We start from the raw sequence: 21,510 nt of genomic DNA, 5'->3' as shown, positions 1-21,510 counted from the left end.
ATGTCTTCCTCAGCCATGGGAGGGCTTCTGGAGTCTGGAGGCACCAATTCAGCACAAAGTCCAATGGGGACAGCCTGCCAGGCCCTACTGCAGCTGTGACAGAGGGACTGCAAGGACAAGGGAGCCCCCAAGGCTAAACCATGATCATGCAGCTCTGCCAGCAAAGGCTTTCCAGGTCAGCAACTCCCTGCTCCCCTCCAGGCCCAACACTGACCCTTCAAAGGGACACTCACAGAAACCCAAACGTCCTCTTTAATCTGTCCATGCTCTGAGATGCAAAACATAAATGAGCACATTCTAATCTGGAGCCAAATCCCACTGAGCTCTGCAAAGTGGGGGAAGCGAGTACCTCCTTCCTCTCCACCCTGGCCTTCACGGGCACCACTAAACAGGGCACCACTAAACAGGGCACCACTAAACAGGGCACCAACACAGCAGAGGCACAGCCCCCTCCAGGCCCTCCTCCAAATCTTCTCAGAGTTGCAGGAAGGAGACACCCTCCCCATTGTCCTCTCTGCTCCTGGGGAGTCAGAGAGGAGATGTTAGCTGAAAAAGATCTCCCTGACGTATTTCAGAACATCGTCCTCAGAGTCCTGCCCGCCTGTTCTCTCTGCATCGGCACCAGCACCAGGACAGGGTGGGAGTGCCGGGCTGTAGTCACTGTCTCCATCCGTGCCGGCCGTGTTTCCAGGAGCCTTGTTTGGTGTTGCCGGGAGCTCCTGCTCCTCTTCGCTCCTAGGCTGAGCCTTCTCTTCACCTTCCTCGTACTGTAGATTCTGCCCAGAGGGAAAACAACAAGCCCCGGCCGTGGGTGACTTCACCCCGGGAAGCACTCCAAGGAGTAGGAGGGCAGCCCAGCATGCCCCCTCGCCAGGCCCCAGCTTCACGGCTCTGCCCTGCGGCACCCGGCAGGGTGCAAAGGCAGCAGCCTGGCTGGGAAGGAGAGGAAGGGACCGGGAAAGCCGTGCGGCACCCGGCAGCATCCCCGAGCCGCCTCCCAGAGGGGCCGCCTGGGAGCCGCGGGCAGCAGCGCTCCCTGCCCTGCCCACCTCCCCACCCCTGGACGTGCCGGCTCACCTCGGCCAGGACCGCCAGGGCCACCTCCACCAGCTCCGCCTCGTTCATGCAGTACAGCGCCGCCGGCCTGGGCAGAGCACAAGGACGCTCACCGCCCGCCCCCGCCCGCCGCCCCAGCCGCTCCCCCGCCCCAGCGGCGCTACCTGCGCTCCGCCGCCCGCCGCCGCCCGGGCCTGGGGGACGGGGCTGCCGCCGCCCGCTCGGCCCCCGCCGCCCCCATCCAGGCCGGGAGCTGCCGCCGCCGCGCTCCCGCCGCCATTCCCGCGCGGGGCGGTGCCGCCGGGGCGCCTTCCGCCCGGCCCGCCGAGCCCGCTTCCTCCCTGGAGCGGGAGCGCAGCGGGGCTGGAAGAGCAGCCCCGAGCAGCCCTAAAACCCGAATGGCGACACAGCCCCGTGCTCCAGCAGGCGGGCAGGGAGCCAGCGAGGCCGCGCGTCCCTCCATATTCCGTCAAGGAGTAAACATAGCTCTGTGCCAGCCGCCGGAGCCCGGGAGCAGCCTGCCGGGCCGGGCCGGCATCGCCCCGGGCCGGCATCGCCCCGAGCGCTCCGTTACAGTCCCGCCGCGACGCACCGAGCGCGCCCGGCGGCAAGCGAGCAGAGAAAGGAGCCTGGGCAAAGGATGGAGTAAAACCCCTCTAGGAAGGCAGCAGCTCGAGCGTTGTTCTAGCAAAACATGTTCATTCCTTCCCTTCAGGCTTCTGGCACAGTATCAGCGTTGTGCTAATGCATCATTTTGCATAGCAGCCTTGGTCTGGAGCATATTTTTAATACTTTCTTTCCCAGTTTGTTTGGGGCTTTTTGTTTTTAGCCCTACTTACAAAGCAAACCTGAAAGTCGTCTCTCTCCAGAATCTCAGCTGAGCCTCTGAGAGGGCTGGAAGACGGTAACATCTGGAAGAAGGTAACATCCCTGCTAGTGTTCAAGGCCAGGCTGAATGGGGCTTTGGGCAACCTGATCTCATGGAAGGTGTCCCTGCCCATGGCAGGGAGTTGGAACTACAAGAGCATTAGGGTCCCTTCCAACTCTGACCACTCTATAATTTTGTAATTCTAAATTCTAAAACACGCAATGTAGTCAACTCTGCAGGGCTTGGAATACAGCTGCAATCTTGGCCTTTTGAGAGGCCAGCAAAGGCTCCCACTTGAGAGCTCTCTAAACCCTCAGACTAACCACGCAAATTCCTAAAGCCAGTCCGAAGTCAGCACTGGATTTGAGGAGACATTACCTCAGACTGGCATGAAGAGCAGTGGCACCATTAGTATCACATCCCACTGAGGTGGAAGCCCTGTACTTAGACATCAGTCTGCCAGGGGACCTGTTCATCTTGGAAGCCCTTGGAATGGAATGGGATTATCAGATGAGTGTAGTCAGCAGGGGCAAGTTACTCCATGGACAACAGGCACCTGTAGCGTGAACATGCCTGTAGTGAGGATTCAGTATCCAGCAGTGCTGCCTTTGAACAGCTGTCCATGAATATGGCTACCCATATGGCTCATGAACAGCTGTTCATTTTCCAGCAGAGAGTATATGCTCTTGCCAAGGAACAACAGCACCACACACTCCCAATACAGGCCATGGACATAAGCAGCAGAAAGTTCCATGGCAACATGTAAGCAGATGAAACATATCTGCTTAGTCCTTTCAAAAATTATACAATACCTGAGCACAGCACTTGCCCTGATGTTGGGGGGCTTAGGGATAGAGACAGCTCCAGTGACAGAGAGCCCTATACAGGGCCAGACTGGTTCTGGCCTCCCTCATCCTATCCACCATCAGGTAGCTGCTAGACATGATGTAGCTTCTGAACTCCAACATTAAGTATTTCAAAGTCTGACTCATGATTTCTACTCTAGTTGGTAGCAGACACCTATGGCAAGGTAACACAATACATCCAAACAAATGCAGTTATTTTTGTTTCTGGATGCCTGGTTCACCCTGGTGTGCAGGTGTGGTGCTGCAAGCACCTGGTGAAAGCTCAAGGGCCTTTGCTGCATGCAGGAGACTTGGCACATCACTGCCCCAGCCACCCTCCATGTTTTGCAGCAACTGCTGAACAAAGCATAGAGCTCAAGTGCAAGGGAATATTTTCATTTTATGGAAAAAAACCAAATAAAAACAAACTAACAAAATCATAACAACAAATGTTATACCCAAAGAATACTCTGGTTTTGCATCAGCCTTTCCAGTTTGACTCATCATCATGCACTGTGCTGCCTCATGCTTGCCTCCTCCAGCCTTACCTCCTGTAGAACCCTGACGTGACCCCAGCCTTCCAGCCACGTGCTACTCTAGACTCCCTAACAGAGGGAAGTCCAGCTGCCACTATGGATTAGTGGAGACTTATTTTTCAGTGCTGCCACTGATCCAGCATTCTGTTGCACAGTGGTTTGGCAAACGTATTTATCAAGAGGCAAAAGCTACAATGAGAAGAGGGACTTTGCTTTGCCTTCTCACCCATGCAGATTGTTCCTGTGAGTTAACACTGGTTTTGTCAAGTCTATTGCTCTTTCCCCCTTCAGTAGTGTCCAGGTTAAGACTTTTGAGCCAGTAAAGTTGTTAATTTAATTTTCCCATCCATAGAAGCAGTGAGGCAGGTCCCGCAGTCCATGGCTGTGCTCCAATCCACTGTGACAACAGGAGCTCGGTGTCCTCCCAGGGAAAGGCAGCTCTCCAGAACCTTTTCCTCACCATTTAACTAAAAAGAAGGAAAGCATAAGATTTTAAGGAGGTTAATTTTCTGCAGTGGGGACCATGCACCCAACAAGACAAACCAAAGCCTGATAGACTCCGTATTTTTAACAGCATGTGTAAGTAAGCAGAAAATCAGAGAGACATTGAGATGTGTGTAGCACACATAAGAAAGGAAGCCTCCAGTCTCAACAGAAGCACATGTTCTCAACCAGCTCAACTTCTGACATCAGCTGAACTGCAGTAATTGAACAAGGCAGGCTAAGAGCACACACTGATGAGAAGCACATAAGCCTAAGCTATAGCTCATGTTAGTTCAGGTGCTGAGTGCCCCAGATGCAAAGTAAAAATTCCATCTAATCTGCCTTGCAAGAGAAGGCACGTGATCAGTAACACTTGTTACTGAAGCACAGAAATTTGGACACTTGGAACCATTCAGCTTTACCCTTCATTTAATTTCAATTTACAGCAAGGGAAGAGAATCAAGCTGGGTTTAACACAGAATCAGCAAGCACAGAAGGCAGATTAAAGATGAGCACCAGTCAACACTCATACATTTTGCATTGAACTGGCATGCATCCATGTATATTAAAAGGGTAATTAAAACTTTGTCCTAGGCACCTGGACACTAAAAACTGCCGCAACTAAGGTTTAAGAAGTACACATACTCCAGCTCCATACAGAGCACCCAAAGGCTTGCTACATGTTACACACTGCTGAAATGCACACTGTGTGGAACTGAGCAGCAACTTTCACAGAGCAAGGATAGGTAGGTGCTACTTAAGAACTTTCAGTGGCTGCTGCTGCACCCTTGTAATTAACAAAGGCTTGTATAGATACTTGAGAGTACTCCCCATCACTTCTCAGACTTACCTTAAAAATTACTCCCCCAGTAGAAGAACATGTCAACATGTAATTGCCCTCAGAGTCAAAAGCAAAAAGCCGTCCTCGTGGGAACTGGACTTGCTTGTAGCCACTGTACCCAGACAGAACAAAAGGACCTGTAGCTTCTCTGGGAAGGTCATACTCCGACACCTTCAAGCCACTTTTGTGGATATTCCACTGAATAAACTAGAATGAAGAAAGAGATGACAAAAGCCTATATTGAAATTAACTAGGATGCAAGTAGAGTTGCCTTTTTTTTGCTTTTAAGCCAAGTGGCTGTTCCTCACAAACAGAAGACAGCATTTTGACATCTATATTTAAGTGACTATATTAATAAAGCACAGGCTGCAAAGGCTGTAAGAGTGCCTACTATCCAGGCAAACAAGCACTGCCTTCCACAAGCACTACTGCCTATGTGTCCTTCCACATTGCATGCAGCATTCTGGTGAGAACCTGCTTAACTCTCCTCAGCCAAGGTCCCTCCCTGAGCCACACCTCTGCTGCTGAAGACTGTGGAACTGCAGAAATTGAAGTGTGTATTATAAACCAGGGAGCTGCTGACAAGGAGATTTATGCAAAGTGTTCAAGGATCTGCTTCCCTGTGAATCCCAGATCTCAACTGTGGTGATCACAGGGGCAGAGAAAGGTCATCTTCACATGGACTGTCTAGGAAGAAGACATCACCAACAGTAGGATTTGCAGACAAGGTCCAAGACAGCTCCAATTATTAACCTGAGTGCATTTTCACAATTGTCCCCACCATATAGAGTAGACTCCAGAAGTGACCTCACTGCCAGTTGACCAGCAGGAGGTCACCCATAGCCTACCTTGCCATCCTCGCCTATGCTGTAGACTGTGTTCTCATCATAGCTGAACTCCACAGAGTAGACTTCCCCGTCGTGTGCCTTCCAGCTCATGGCGCACTCATGCTGCTGCATATCTGACGGGAGAACCTCAGTAAATACTCCTTGTACTTAAACAGAGCTGAGGTGAAAAGAGGGAGGCCTTTTATGTTCCCAAGGTCTCTGTGACAGCCCTCCAAACCAGCCTGGGGGAGCCCAATCCAGTCCCAGCACCCTGTGCCTCACTTGGGTCACAAAAAAATTGTTGTTTGTAACTGCTCAACTTTACAGGGCTGCTCACATGCTTACTGTCAACTGCAGGCATTCTGTATCCAAGCACCACTGGCACTCCTCCTCCTCTTCTTATCCTGCCCATCCTCCCAGCTGCTGACAGCTCTGTCCTCCCAAAGACCTGGGGCTGCAGCCTCCAGCTAGCAGCAGAAGCAGACTCCTCATTCAAAGGTAAGAGGCCTGAACTGCCTTTATTGCAAGGACAGGCTGAAGAGGACAAAAACTTGAGAAACAGAAATTGCACACAGAAGGAGGACTGATGTGAAGATATTGCCTTCAAATGGAAGGTCTCACATGAATTGCTTTCCTCAAGACTTAGCCTCTAGTGGTACTGCCGTCTGGCACAGCCCAAGACCACATGGCTCAAGAGCAAATTCACTCTCCTCTTCAGCAGGAGAGAAACAACAAATCCAGCAGCACTATCAGGGTCTCCCGCTGATGTCCTCCAGAAAAAGTCTGTGTCAATTCACTCCTGAGAACTCCTGTGCAGGAGGGAGAATAGCTTCCACCCTGGTCTCCAAGGATATCCCATGGCTGCCTCCCTGCTGGCAGAAGGGTACCAGGGGCAGCCAGCTGAGGACTAGTGGCCACTTCACTAGACAGTTTCATACAATCATTTAAGTTAGAAAAGACCTCCAAGATAATTGAGCCCAACTGTTACTTTAACACTGCCAAGTGCCCCACTGAACAACACCCGTCAGTGCCACATCTACAACATTTTTTAAATACTTCTCTTTGGACATGCTCCAGCCCCATAATGTCTTTCTTGTAGTGAGGGGCCCAAAATTGAATATGCTGTTTGAGGTGCAACCTCAGCAGTGCCAAATACAGGGGAACAATCACTTCCCTCATCCTACTGGCCACACTATTAGTGATACAAGCCTGGATGCCAGTCGAGGCCACCTGGCCTCACAGCTGGCTATCAACCAACACCCCCAGGTCCTTTTCCACCGTACCAAAGAGACGAACAATCCCATCTGCAGCCCCGGTGACCAGCAGGTTCCCATTGTGGTTGAAGGCTGTGCAGTTAATAGCAATGGGCTCAGGCTCCAGGGAGAACTGCAACTGGAGGGGAAAATCTGCATTAATGCCGAGAAATGGAGCTGGGGATGCTGAAGAGCTGAACTCCAGGGGAAGGAAGAAAGATGGTATTTAGTCACAAGAACTCTGGTTTGGAGCCCTACACCTCTAATGACTACAGATTTCAAGGTCTGGCAGCAGCATTTTACTGTGACACTAAACCAGCAATTCACCTCAGCCAAGCCACAGCTTTCTTGGCCATGGCCTCAAGGTTGCAAAACCAGCTGCTGGCAGGCATTAGCTTGAGTATGTTGCTTTCTCCTACATGTCAGGGATAGCACTTCATTTAAAAACAAGGAGGGCAAGGGAAACAGCAGCAACAAAAACCCTTCAATATAGCTCAACTGGAAAAAGCCTGAGCAAAGCATCATTCAATCCACTTGGGATATTTCCAGTCACAAACTGTGCAGCCAGGATAGATACAAGACCATGGACTATTTTGAAGAATCCCTCAGAAAAACCCCAACACAGCAACAAAACAAAAAAACTTCACCCAATCCAGCAGCTACTTACATTATTTATTTTTATCCTGAATGTGACAGAGGGGAAAGGAGGAAGGAGGAAAAAGAAGGGTGTTGAAAAGAAAGTCAGCATAATTTAGAAAGAGGGCTGCTATGCATTGAAACAGAAGACACTCATTCTCAGCAAGCAGACTGAGAAAGGAAAGAAATCAAGCAAGTACCTGCTGCTTCATCGTCTTTGTGTCCCACAGTAGCAGCTTCCCAGGAACTTGGTTCATGCTTTTGCCCCCAGAGTTGATTACTGAGAAGTCAATGTGGGAGACAGGGCTCTGGGCTGCTGCAGAGCAGACAAAGGAGGCACCACTTGGGCTGCAGGCGAGCGAGAGGATCCTGAAACACAGGCACATGGTCTCAATCACCTCTCTCCTGCAGCTGCATCAAGCAAAATACTCACCCACGAGCTCTCCCATTAAGACCCTGAAAGGCAGGGAGCACTGTAAAGGAGGGCAGAATTCATGTGCTTAGACAGATTTTGAGTGTCTCCAATTTAACTGAACAGTTTTATGCTGCTCAGGCAGGGACTGCCCTCTGGATGAAGGCTGGATAGCCCTGCAGTTGCAGAAAAGCAGCAGGAACATCGAGACATTCACTGCTAAAACCAACACCATTTATTTATATTTATATATAAAAATCAGTATTGCAGAGTTACCTGGGCATGTCTTCATCAATGCTGATTTCACAGAGATTCTTCTTTGCTTCTGTGTCATAAAGACGAACCGTCCCAACCCCACTGCCAAGCAATAGCTTGAAACCAGCAGGAAGGAGATGGAAAGAGAGAGAGTGAGTGAGCAGTACAATGATGCTGTCCAACAACCACCAAGACGCAGTAATTTTTTTACTACTTATGTATTCAGACTAAATAGCACTCCATTATGGTACATCCTGTCTTCCTGTGCAATCACACTGAGTAGGACTATGCCAGAGCCACAGAAGTCAGAGTAAAAACCCTGCTTTCCAGTGAGAAAAAGATCTAATAGGCACCAAGCAAGCACAAACACCACTTTGCAGATCATAGCTCAACACTACACATGCAAAACATGGATGGAATCTGAATATCTAGAAAGTCCAAGGAAGGAGAAGATTGTTAATCATGTGCTAAAGAGAAAATCAAGTAGAAGCAAATTCCTTTTATCCATGGGAGAATGAAAGCATCCAGAAGAGCATCCAGAAGAGCTCACATATTATCAGTGGTGTTACAATTTCAATTAAGATTTTAATCATGGAGAGATGCACTACAAAAGAAAATTGAGCAAGCCAGATCTTTGTCACTTCAGTGCCTAATTTGCTGGTGAATCCCACATGTATTTCAGAATGAAGAATCTTTCTATTAGCAAGAAGGAAAATTCCACAAAGCAGAAGACACATCATCACAACAAACAGAGTGCAACAACTGCACAACAACTTGCTTCTTAAAAGCAAAAGAAAAGAGACAAGCTGTATAACCAGCTCTTCACAGGTGGCATTTTGAGGTTAGCAAGCCACGCACTGTTAGTGCCAGAATGCACAGAATACTGCCTCATTTGCAGGCCAGCCTCCTCATACAGCCCTGTCTTTGCCAAGGGAGGGCATGAAACACTAGCAACAGCTCTAGGACTCAGAAGAATGCATGTAATTTAAGGCTCCTCTCCAGTAACAGAACTGGAGAAAAAGGGACATAGGACACATTTAAACTGCTGTTATTTAAACAAGCTCCAAGCTCCTTACACACACACACAAACCCTCAGCTCTTAAGACATCAGCCTAAAACTGGCCATGGAGCTTCTTTTTTGGCACCTGCACAAGTAAAATGCCACACTCACACCCCTGCTTCCCCTTCTCTGCTGCTGGCTCAGGGTACGAGTAAAGCTCCACAGCTCTCTGCTGCAGGGTTCCCACAGGCTGTCGTACTCGGTTGCCTCTGCCTGTCTGTACAAGTTGCTGTGTGATCTGTGTGAAGACAGACACTTCTCTCAAAGGAACTACTTCTATCCTGCAGCTGTACCCACACTGCAGCTTGGGAATTTCTGTTTCAGGGCAAGTGGTGGTGAATTCCTTGCTCAATATACAGCATACACTCCCCACTCTAGTTTTTATTAGACCCTACAGGCTTTGGTTCCTCATGTCCCACTAAAAGTGGAAGCTAACCACTGCCCCAATCTTATGCACAATGCAGCTTTCTAGAAGTTCATGTGCAACACGTAGCAACACAGCCCCAAATCACCTCTGCATCTCCCAAGCCTCCACACGCAGACTACTCACCAGCCGATCACGCTTGGTGGCCCATTCCAGGGACAGCAATGGAGATTTGGAAATGGATGAAGCTTTAGTTTGCATTATGGGGTTAAAAGACCAGACTTTGATGACCCCATCCACATCCAAGCTGGCCACCCTCCGTCCAGAACAATCAACCCTGTGTGTAGAACAAAACCAATGGGATGTTTTTCTCCCTCAAATTCTTAAATGCAATCCACTAATCCACTAATCCTTCCTTTCCTGGCCACACACCAGTTCCTCCTGCAGGAATCAGAATTTCTTTGCACTGCTTCCTGCTCAGCTCACAGTAACTGGCACAATGAAGCACATTAAGCCCCAGATGTAAAGAGTAATGCCCTTAAGCAATACCATCCTGCTTTCCAAATGAGTTTCTTCCTGGCTAGCATCACCCAATCACAAAAATCTCTGTCCATTCTCGCTGCACAAGCTACATGCTATTTCAGTCACACCAACTTGACTGCCCTGCAACTGAGAGTACATGTCCAACATGCTCAACAGAACAGAGGCTGAGACAAAGAGGTCAAACACACCTGGTCCTTCTGCAGAGGCTTCTACAAGACAGCCCTCTTCTGCCAGTGCATTACCTGCAGTACATGATGGATGAATGGTGCTCCCCATACTCCTCCTGGCTCAGGACGATGAAAGGCTGTTCCTGCCGAACCCCCACAGCCTCTGCACCACTGCCAGGCATTTTGGTTGAAGTCTCTGTCTGCTCAGCCTGCAGCTCTGAGCATGGTTCTGCCTCAGCTATGCTAGTATCTGTTTTCTTCTCAGCACTTTGGCCCTGAAGGAAGAAATCCTGTGTGAAACACAAGGAAGCAGCTCCATATCAAGCTCCTCAGCCACCCCAGCCTGCTGGGAGGCAAAAAAAAAAAAAGAAGCTGCAACAAAACAGAAGCATTGTCAGCCCAACACTCCTTCTGCCAGGGACCTTTCTGAGCACAAGGATGATGTGTTGCACAACTGCACTATTTAATATGACCTGTTAAGTTGCTGAGTCCCTTATATCCCCCTCCATGTGCCCAGCTATACACTTTCCCATAAGAATTAAAGGAACCACAACATTTCTAGCCAATATCAGAGGTCCATTTGTATGCCATTAGAGTACAGATTCACAAGTAAATCAACATATTTCAAGGAATTCTTGCATTCAGCAACATAAGTCTGTATAATATGCAGTTCAGCAAACCTGCACAAAAACTCTTGTTGGCTCTCAATCCCCAGTGGATGGATTATCCTCATCTGCCAGAGATTTAGACTGTGCACACCAGAGCCACCACTGCAGCCAGCTGACTGATGACAACAGTAGAGCTGACACATGAGTCCAAAAGCTTAAAACCCAATTTGACAGGGCAGACAGAACAAGTGGAGTTTTAGGAGGTGAAGGTATCTGGATGAGACAAGATCTGCACTGGAGAAATGTTTGGAAGCAGCTTAGTCTTTCCTTGCCACCAGAAGCCAAACAAGAAGCAGATACAGTACATAAGGTGGGAAATTGTCTGCTAGAATTCTTTGCTAAACCATCCTCTGAAAATTAGGTGTCCCAAGATGGTACTGGTATTGATGTGGTGTTGATGGTATTGATGGTTTTGAAATCCTGCTCTGTAACACATGCTTGCCTAATTTACAGTAGCTTCACATCACGACCAATGCATCAAACACTGCATAATCAAACAATCTGAAATCACAGAGATGGAAAAGATTGGGAAATAAATTCAAGAATTATTCTGTTAGTTAATGTGGGGAGATAACCACTGAATGACGCTCATGTGAAAGAAACAGTGCCATCTTTCAGTTTCCTTTTTGCTCACATGCTTTGAGTACACAAGAAATTTAAAGAATATCAAGCTTCCCCAAGAGCACCAGAACCAATTTCTACACAGCCCAAAAATCACTGCCTTAACCTGGAACATCACAGAAAAAGGAAAGTCAAAGGAAACTTACTGAGAAATTTGGCTTTGCAATTTTCCAATCAATGTTTAAAGTGTTTTAGAAGAACCATGAAGAAAAAAGTTCTCTCAAGGCCTTGAATGCTGAGTGATGGAGTAACATCTCTTTAAAACAATGCTCTCACACACAGAACAGCCAAACTTATTGGCTAACAGGCAACAGTCCCTCAGCACTGTCTCTACACAAGGCAGAATCTCTCATACAGACAAAATAACAATGGCTGAGATGCTGCCATCATTCCTCCTGTGCTCTGTATTTTTTGGCAACACTTTGATGACTGCTGAAAGCCAGACAACACACAGGCAAACAGAAGCAATCTGCTGACCTTCAGCAGTTAAAATCCAGGACACAGTTTTATTATTTCACGAGATTATTTAGAGTGGGGCACACCCCCAGGCAAAGCTGCAACAATAAAGTGCAAAAAACTCCAAAAAGCAAATGTTGCTAGGAAAGCAACTTATATATAGTAATTTCCACTCCTATCCAGGAGAATTTTCTATTAGTTTTCATCTGTCCCACACAGAGCCTGCATAAATCAACATAAGAACTTAAAGGAAGACAACTCACTTTGGTTGGATGAGTGAGCCAAGTTCAATAACACTGAGGAACGGGTATTTTAATAAAGTATTTGAACATAACCATCAAAATGAAACCTTAATGAAGCCTCAGGACCAGGCTGTTGAAAAACATGGAGACAAAAGACAATTCTTCCATTTGAAATGCCAATACTCCAGGGACACAGAAACAAACCAAGTGTAGGAGTTGATTAACTACAGACATTAACCTTCGATCAGTTAGTTCTGACTAGAAATTCAGAAGCTTAAGGGAAAACATTTGCACTTGTTTTATCACTTAGTTTTACAGCACTACCAGCCTTCTGCTTCCCAGTGCTTCCCAGTGCTTTGCAGTGCTGAGCAGTACCTGGAAGGTCCCTTTGGACAACAGTTCCTTCCTCTCTTTCCCATGCTCTTGCAAGCGCTTCTGCCGCTGCTGCAGGGAGCTTGACTCGCCTCCCACCAGACCACTGAAGTGGCTCTTCCCATCCTTACAGCTCACTGCTCCCTCTTTTCCTTTGGCACTCTGGAAGGCAGAGAAATGTTTGGGCAAAGTTATGCTTGTGCTAGGCTGCAGAACAAAGAGCAAAAGAAGCAGCAAAGCAACCAAGCACCTGCAAGGGCTCCACAAGCTCTCAGAAAACAGTAGCTGTTCTTGTGCTGCATTCAGGCCCAGTGTACATTTGTAAGGCAGGAAAGGACATTTCATTTTCAGGTGGAAGCAAAAGCCTGGAGCAGTGCCATGCTTCAAGTTAACTCCTTGGAGACTGAGCAACTTTCAGTTGAGAATTACCTGGTGGTTTGTTGGCTCTTTCTTCCCTAGCAGCATACTGGCAGTCTGTGTTGGAGAAGCCCCACTTGAATGGGTTGGTCTTGAAGGGCCCTTTTTACTTTGGGAGAGGAAAGAGGACAGAAAGCCTCCCCGGGACTGAAGAGAATGTGCTGTACTCCTCTGATTGCAGGTCATATCACTAATGAAAAAAACAAAACACCACCAAATAGAGCATGAAAGTGTAGTGAAGCAACCTGATCAAAGACCACCCAGTTAAGTGAAGTGGCAGCTGTTCGAAGCACTGGGAAACAGATGTTCATTCCAAGCCAGCACACCACTGTGCATTAAAAAACTGTTTGAAAACATCCTGTTAGTGCCTGGAGCAGGTCATTATAGTTATTATAACCAAAAGCTCACTTCTCAGAGATGCCAGAGCCAGTGAGCTCAAACTGAATGTTGCTGAATCCCCTGGAGAGCCACCTAAAACTCCCTCCACTCCATCTGGTTTGTTTAGAAAGACCCTAAGGGAAAGGCAGGGGAATTCAGGTTTCTGTAGAATTTACTCAGTTGGGATTCCCCATTCAAAGCATAAAACAGACCTACTCTGAGAGACATTCAGTATCCAATGTTTCACTGAATATCCTTTGATAAACAGCAAGTTACGTTCAACAATTTTACAGCACAAGCCCTCAGTATCTCAAAATCCAGACCCAAAGAAAGTAAGAGGGCTACAGCCCATTTCTGAGATTATAAACACCTCCCTTCTCAGTCCACAATGCCAAGAGCAGCAGCTGCTTCCCAGAACATAACTGTCTGACCTCACTCTGCTACAGCTTCCTCTGGGAGCACAGTGACAGCAAGGGGAAGGGGAACACAATAATCTTCACTGTCTCTATCTACTCTTCAATGAAGGAACTGTTCTACCAAAGCTGGGCTTTGAGTTAAGCAGAGACCTGAAAATAAGCAACCAGAACTGGCCCCCAGACTAAGAGAGAAGTTGCATACACAAAAAAGCCACTTTTTAGGCAAGTTTTTCTAATTCAAGGGGACAAAAATAAATATGGGAATAAATTATCCCATCCCTCATGTCACACTCTTCCATACATGCAGATAGCATCAGGGCTTTCCCACATAGTTAAAAAAAAAAATCATATCACAAACTAAACTGTAGCCTGTCCTATGCAAAGAGGACAGAGCAGTTATCAAGATAGTTCAACATACACTCAAGTATTTAATCAGACAGCTTTAAGATTAAAACATTTTGTGTGTAGTATCTGCTACAACTTTGATCTGTCACTGGCAACAGGATAATTTAATCAATCCTCCTGCTGCCTGAATACAAGTGAAAGAAGCACATGAGAAACTTGAAGCCACAGCATTATTTGTAAGTTGTAGCTGAGCTACATATACTTTCAGATCCTTTTAAAGCAAGAAAAAAAGCCACAGTAACACAGTGAATCCAAACACACAGACTTGCTTTGGCTGACACTGTACTGGGGTAAAAAAAAACCCAAATAAAGAAGCTGCATCACTGTGTATGTTGCCTAATTTCCAGAGATAGGTATACAACAGCTGTAGCCATAAAACACACTTTTAACTGCAGCAAGTTCATGGGGAATTCTGTACATAACTGAGCCTCACAGAAGAAAAACTCCTTTTCCCATGACTCTGCAAAAGCAAGAAAATATCCCTGTGTAACAAGAATCCCTTTGGATCATACAGTAACAGTATCTACAAAACAACACAGGGCACTCATCTATGGCACTGCAGGCACTCAAGTAAATTGGACTTGAGAGACAATCCAGTTTACTTGAGCAATACTGTAGGGTACTGCACTGCTACCAGTGCCCTAGATGCCCAGAACACCTTGGTGCAATGCTGAGAGCAGAGCAGAATCACTTCCATACGTGCTTGGTTTGCAAGAGCCTCCCAAATGATGGGAGAGACGCCTGCCATGAATTCCACTAAACCTACTTAGGTCACCGTAATTTCTGCCTGGATGTCTTTCTGCATTGACTCCCACGGCAGGGGAGAAGGAAATGACCCTCCAGGAACCTCCCTGACCTACCAAAAGCAGCAGAGTCTGTCCCCAGCCCTTCTCCTGCAGGCACTCACAGTTCAGAGTCCCCTAGTCGATCCATGTTGGCCACATATGCAGGCAACTTGTGATGCATAACTGTTTGTTCCACCTCCAGTTCCTCTTTCTTCATGCGGCAGGATTCAGCCTGCAGAGCAAACAGCTACAACAAGAGAAAAGAGCCAAGTAAACACAAGGTCACTGAGATTCACCTCCTTCCCACTCACTGAAGTTGTTTATTCCTTTTATTTCAACAGCCCTACAAGGGCGGGGAAGGAAAAAAGTTGCTCTGACCGGCTGAGCACCACATTAGTCCAATTAGCCAAAACAATCAGTACTTCACACACACGAAACTGGAGCCTACTTAAAACCCTTGACTCCTCTCCTTGGGCTGTGCTGTGGGGACATTAGTGGTGCTGGGAAGCAAGAGCTGGGCAGGGCAGAGTTTACCAGTGCCTCTCTGTGCAGGCAGTTAAGGCCAGGGCAATGCAGGCACGGAGCCTAGAAGGTAATCTTCTTCCCACAGCCAAGGGTTTGGTGAACTGGCAGGGTGCAGCAAGGTCAGTGAAACCAGGTCACCCTGAAATCCAGCTCTGTACCCTGTGCAACTCCTTCCCAAGCACGACAGTGAGATTTTTCTCCACATTATGGAGAAGCACAAATGTCTCTTTTTCCCTTTAGCAGAGAGGAACCTCAGGATGCAGCTTTCTGGAACAGATGTGGTTTATGCCTATGACTCTTACTCACATGAAGAGTTCCTCAGGCTTTTCTGTTTCTGTACATTTGTTTTTCAGATATAATTCTTTTTCCTTTTATCATAGTATTAAAGGAAAGAAAATACAGGAAGAAAAATGAGCTTTAGAAATCTAGCTTGCTATTTATGTATTTGCATTTTCAACAGCGTAAAACAGAATCACTACTTAATTTCAGATAGCATAAAATTCCATGCTTATTCACATCTTTTTTTAAAACCTGTATTCTATGGGTAGCTGGTTCCTCTTCTGACCTGAGGAGTTCTCTTAAAGGGAAAGTCTTGTTTGACCTCTATTTGACAGAAAACCCTTATCCAGACTGCAAATTATATCAACCAACATGCAAAACACAAAGCATAGCTCTGCCTTAAAGTAAAGAATACAAAACTGGCAGAAATATAAGAGCTCTATTTCAAAACATACCTTATCCTGCTGTGCCTATTCACTGACCATCTTTGCAGAACCCTCCTGTCAATGTTTGACTGATCTACTAACTCCATACAGTACACAGTGATAAAATTTGGGGTTTTCCCCCTCAAAAACTGCCTTCTTTTTGATATCAATTATTCTATTTTACTTCAACATTTTAGGACAGTGTTGAACAGCCATTAAAACAGTAAAAACAAGAAGCTACAACAACCTACAACATCATGTTTTGTAACACAGGAGGTAAAGCACAAACTTTACTGAAGTATTTATACAAAAAGACGTTTTACTTGGAATGTTTGAGGAAGTGAAATTAAAATTCTGCTTGCATGAATAAGCCTTCCTACTTGTATGTGATCATGCACATGTGATCTATATTTTAGAAACTTCTCCAACTGCAGATTTCATTAATATCTCTAACAGGAAGTTATACTGGGAAATGACAGACCCTTGTTACATATTTTTACTCCCTCCCCCTAAGTATCTGCTGAGGATACAGTCAAAAACAAGCATAGAGCTCGGCAACATTTTGTCTGAACCAATCAACACTTCTTATGGTTTACTGTAAGGTCCAGAGTTGGGAAACAGACATTCACTACATTTCCATTAGTTGATCTAAATTGCTTTAAGTGCACATCAGACATGGTGAAGTGGCTATTTCAGAAGTAAGAGTTTCTGTCTCTTTGCCAGAATTTACTGCCCATTTCTATTGTGTTCTATCAGCTAAAATCTGGAAGTGACTGAATACTATTCAAAAAATCAGTCATACATCCCTCCAACCCATTCTATAATTCTCCAACATATGCCCTTAACCTGCCACTAGTTTCACCTTGTTGTGACTTTGCAGTGTAATGGAAAAGGAGTTTGTATATCATTCAGTCATCTGTCAGACAACACAGGGAGGGGAGACAATCACCTCCAGCAGAGGGACAGGAATACCCTAAACACACATTTCACAATGTGATCACAACCCTAAGTTTGCTAGAGACAATTGAAAGATAAATCAAAATAAAAACAAAGGACTTCTAAGAATCTGCCTTAGAATAACTGCGCCAAACTGAACAGTTACAACATTCTTGAATGGATGGAACCAATTTTACAAAACTCACAGCATCCCACAGTCAGCAGCTAAAGAGTGACCTCAGTTCTGACCTTGTGCCGCAACGATTCATTTTCCTCTTGTATGAGGCTGCTCCTGAGACATTCAGCTTCAAAGTTCAAGATGACTGGAACTGGTAAGCAATGTTAAAGAAAATTGAAGCAATAACTTGTGTGCACCTGCCTTAATTCTAAGCCAAGGGTTTTAATTCTAAGAGCCAGCAATCCATACCAGATATTCATCAGTAAAAATAAAGCTGCCCAGTCCATAAAATTAGCAAAATGTATGTGCATGACCAGAAGATTAGCAACAGCTTAATTACTTAAGTCAACTTTCTACTTTGCTGTTGCACAAACTATTTCATATGGACTTTGCAAGGATTTTTAGATTATTTCTTTTTAGAGTCAGAAGTGGAGGACAAGACAGGTTCTGTTGCTGTTTTACTGTACACTGAAGAAACAGTTCAAGATGAACTGTATTCCAGCTACAGTATAAGCCTGTCCACCACCAAACAAGTAAGATAGGACACTGTAGTGTGAGGCAAAAAACTTATTTCTGCCAGTAATTAACGGCTCTATTATAGTGAACCATCACTAGACAGTGTTGTGAACGTAAAGTACCCAAAGAAGGATGTAACAGAAGATGCCAGTACAGTTATGGACTATGACCAAAGGCTGTATGCCTGTTTTGCAGTATGTCAAGCAAAGAGTAAAAGCATTTCAGAGTAAGATGTGCACAAGATTTCTAGTCACTAGCATAGGGGTGATTCAGCAACCACCACAATTGTTTGTGGGAACACAACATATCATCAGATAATTGAGCAATAACTATTCCAACATCCTCTGTTAAACACCAGCTTTCTATTCAGTCTTGGCTGTAAACAATCACCTGAAAGCAGCAAGTTCTGTGCTACTATATTCTTGGCACGACTGTTAACAGTATAACATCAGGGCAAGGGAGATTTAACTATTAGCTGCAAAAAGGATATGCATGCACTGAAATAAGACGCTCAGGAAGTTGTGCAGAGACACGATAAATGTATCTGCCCACTGGCGTGAGAAATAGGTAGCGAAGGTGGGGTTGGAGTCTGGAGCAGGGAGAAAGGGCAGGACAAACCAATCCTTCCACTCTGCCTGGTTCTGGAGCTCGGAGGCCTGCTTGAGGAAAAACTCCTGTGCCTTGTCATTGCGGCCATTCTGCAACACAGCAAGGAGAACAGGGCTCACACTTCTGTTAAAGCTACCAGATCAGGTGTAGCAATATTGGCTTTTTGTTATGAACACAGTAACAACTACTTTCACCACCTGGCGTAACAAGTGGCTAGTTACAGATTCATCAGGAAACAAAGGAATCTCAAATATGTTAGGAGAAGCTCACAAATGTACTTTCTAGTCACCACAATCCTGCTTAAAGGCTGAGACAAATCAAACCAAATACATTGATTTCCAGTTAAACTAGTGCAGAGTGCACTGAAATGAGTATTCATATACAGGACTAAAGTATAATTGAAATTACTCAAGTCTACAGCAGATGCAGCCTGAAAATGTTTGCATCTGAAACATTCAGACAGGACTGCCACAGCTCAGGGTAAGCACACAGCAAAACAAAACTTGAAAAAATGCACTTCTGGAAATACACATAAGATTTTGACTCCTCCAGCAACACCCATCATTAAAGATCTTCAGTCAGGGAATGGAATCAAGAAGGAAGAACCAATGGGAGAACACATTCCATTGACTTTCCAGGATTTGAACAGAAAAAAATCTCTGTTCCATTTTAAGCTCATTATTTTCTGTTCTATTCAAAGCAAGCAAAAAGACACTCATTTTCTCTCCCACATTTCCTTGTTCCAGTTTGAACCTTGTGTTCTCTGTCAGTATCCAACTTAACTGAGCAGGACTGAGCTTGCAGTACTGCTATCCTTTCTGAGAGGAACCTGTCTTTATATGAGAGTGTGAATATCTTGCTCCCAGCAAACCATGGGAGGTGGGAGCTTCCCTCTTGCCCAAGTTTCCCTATCCTGCACACAAGCTTGTCATGTAAATCTGTATCAAACTCCTCCCTACACTCCTGATCCTGACACCCGAATTGCTTGTCCGGCTCACAAGCGTAGTTTAATTACTTTGGTTTTAAGACCAGGATCTTTATAAAACAGAAGCCTAAACATCAAACACTACCTGGACAGCATGGACAAGGTAGTATCGGAACAAGCTGGTTTTGAGCTTGTTCACTGTCGGCCGATACACGTCTTCCAAGCGGCTGAAGAGGCGTCGGTCCAGATAACTCCAGTAATCCCGCAGGGCGGCCAGATCGTAGCTCTGAACAAACTGCTGCAGCTGGTCCACTATCTTATCCACCTAAAGAGGGCAAAACAGGCAGGCTGCAGTCATGTGAGGGCTCTGGAGGCACAAGACTTTCTAGAACTTAATGCTGAGAAGCTTTAACTGAGTAAGTAGTACAATACAATCCTTATGAATTAGCTGTTTGCTAATCCTGGAAACACTCTGCGTTTTGTGTGAACATTCTTCCACTCTGCAGCACTTTTTTAAAGGAAGAAATAAAAAATATGATAGAACACAGCCAAGCAGATTTTGACAGAAATATCACATTTTGTTGAACCCAATTGATGGGGTTTTCTGCAAGTAAGCAAAACTTTCATCCTCTTTTGAAAGTCAGATGATAATGAAAAAATAGTAATAATGTGATTAAATGTTGAAAACTCAAGTGCAGCACCTAAAAAAAGTTCTTTTTAGACTAAAAGGTAAAAAACCTCTATTTAGCCAACAGAAAGAGGAAGTCAGTTCTGCTCTACTGCAATCTTTGAAGTACCTTGATCTTTAATAACATTATCTACTAACAAGGCAGGCATAAAATTTTGCAATAGGATTTTTTTTTATCATTACATCTCTCTGGAAATAATTTCTGCAATATGAATAAGGCAGTATGGTGGTGTGGGAATAGATTTTTTGTTCAGTGGTTTTTGATGACCAAGTCTGGCATAAAAAAAAAAAATTGCATCCTGTATAAAATTAAACTAAGGTTGTTTAATATGTGGTTTGCTCTCCCCATATCAGTTAATATCTCAGGATGTATCCAGCTTCTATTTCTGTGGCTTCCTACAGACATAGAAAACTGAAGTTTGTGACCCCAGAAGACCCTTCTTGGACAATTCTGATTAAGTCAACTATTTGCCAGCCTCTAAACATTAGCAAAGTGTTGGTGCTTTAAAAAATAAAAGCAACATGCTTTATCAACAATGAAAGTAGTGCTTGTATTGCTGATCAAAGAAAAATCTGACTGGTCAAAGCACTACTTTTGGTGCCCAAAACCGTTGCTGCGGGAATACGAAGCTCACACAAAGGACTAAAACTGTATTTTTGAGACGAGCAAATCCTGTGCCAATTTCCACACGTTAGTCAAGGCAGCTGGTGCTCAAGACACACAGACTACAGAGCGGAGCTACAAAGCCGCTGGATAAAAACCTCCTGACCAAGAAAAGATGCAGGCAAAGAAACGCCTTCCTGCCGCTGCCCTCCCGGTACGCGGGTCTCCTCTTCCTCTCGGCTCGCAGCCGCGAATGCGCCGGTGGGCTCAGCTCGGAGCAGGCTGACAGCGGCGCGGGGCTGCTGGGCACGGCAGCCCTGGCCCGGAGCGCAGGCGAGGCGCTGGAGCGCGCTGTCCTGCGCTGCGCCGCTGCGGAGCCGAGCGGGACGAGAGCCTTCAGCCGGCTGGAGCCCCGCGCCGGGAGGCTGCGCGGACATGAGCGAGCAGGGCGGGCCGGCGGCTCCGGGATGCGGGGGTCCTGCCCGTGCGGCCGGCCGGGCCCGGCACGGCACAGCGCAGCCCAGCACAGCGGGGCCGGGGCGGCAGCTCCGCTGGGAAGCGCGGGGGCTCCCAGGGCTTCCCCCGCCGCCTGGCTCCCTCCCCTCGCCCAGCCCCGGGAGCGCGGAGAGGCGCCCGCGGCCCGCCCGGGGAGCGCGTCCTCCACGGGGAGCACCCGCGCCCAGAACCCGCCGGGAACGGGGACGCGGCCGCCGCTCACCCGGAAACCCTTCTCCCGGTCCGCCTTGATCTCGGCGTCCAGCTGCTTCAGGGCGGCGGTGAAGCCGCGGAAGAGCAGATACTCGCGCACCAGCTCGTCCGTGCGCTCCGCCGCCGCCGCCATGGGGGCCCCGCGGCGCGCCGGCTCCGCCCGCCCACGGGCGGGGAGAGAGCAGAGGACGGCGCGGCCCAGCGCCACCAG

General features: G+C 46.7%; 2 protein-coding genes across 3 annotated transcripts; both read right to left on the bottom strand.

Moving 5' to 3' along the window:
• Positions 1-234: 234 nt before the first annotated feature.
• On the bottom strand, positions 235-1,384 carry CYREN (cell cycle regulator of NHEJ). Of its 2 annotated transcripts, XR_014848711.1 has the most exons (4): positions 1,221-1,384; positions 1,078-1,144; positions 401-776; positions 235-370 (listed from the first exon to the last, which is right to left on the bottom strand). XR_014848711.1 is itself a non-coding variant. In XM_085047477.1 (3 exons), the coding sequence occupies exons 1-3, from the start codon at positions 1,334-1,336 to the stop codon at positions 543-545; spliced, it is 417 nt and encodes a 138-aa protein (XP_084903603.1). In that variant the 5' UTR covers positions 1,337-1,384; the 3' UTR covers positions 235-542. The 2 variants fall into 2 exon arrangements, 1 of the variants encoding a protein (XP_084903603.1); XM_085047477.1 differs by having other exon boundaries at positions 235-776.
• A 1,765-nt stretch (positions 1,385-3,149) lies between these two features.
• WDR91 (WD repeat domain 91) lies at positions 3,150-21,494 on the bottom strand. The gene is made up of 15 exons (XM_085047369.1): positions 21,310-21,494; positions 19,445-19,624; positions 18,257-18,463; positions 17,321-17,404; positions 15,029-15,153; positions 12,935-13,112; positions 12,509-12,667; positions 10,222-10,421; positions 9,623-9,773; positions 8,034-8,128; positions 7,546-7,714; positions 6,740-6,848; positions 5,478-5,590; positions 4,639-4,836; positions 3,150-3,772 (listed from the first exon to the last, which is right to left on the bottom strand). Exons 1-15 carry the CDS (start codon positions 21,430-21,432, stop codon positions 3,608-3,610), a joined length of 2,256 nt encoding a protein of 751 aa, XP_084903495.1. The 5' UTR covers positions 21,433-21,494; the 3' UTR covers positions 3,150-3,607.
• Between the last annotated feature and the right edge of the window lie 16 nt (positions 21,495-21,510).

This window comes from Lichenostomus cassidix, chromosome 1Aa, assembly GCF_008360975.1.
Source record: "Lichenostomus cassidix isolate B80296 chromosome 1Aa, HeHo_3.0, whole genome shotgun sequence".
Taxonomy (NCBI): domain Eukaryota; kingdom Metazoa; phylum Chordata; class Aves; order Passeriformes; family Meliphagidae; genus Lichenostomus; species Lichenostomus cassidix.
The sequence above is the reverse complement of the archived record's forward strand: the minus strand, read 5'-3'. Positions and strand labels throughout refer to the sequence as shown.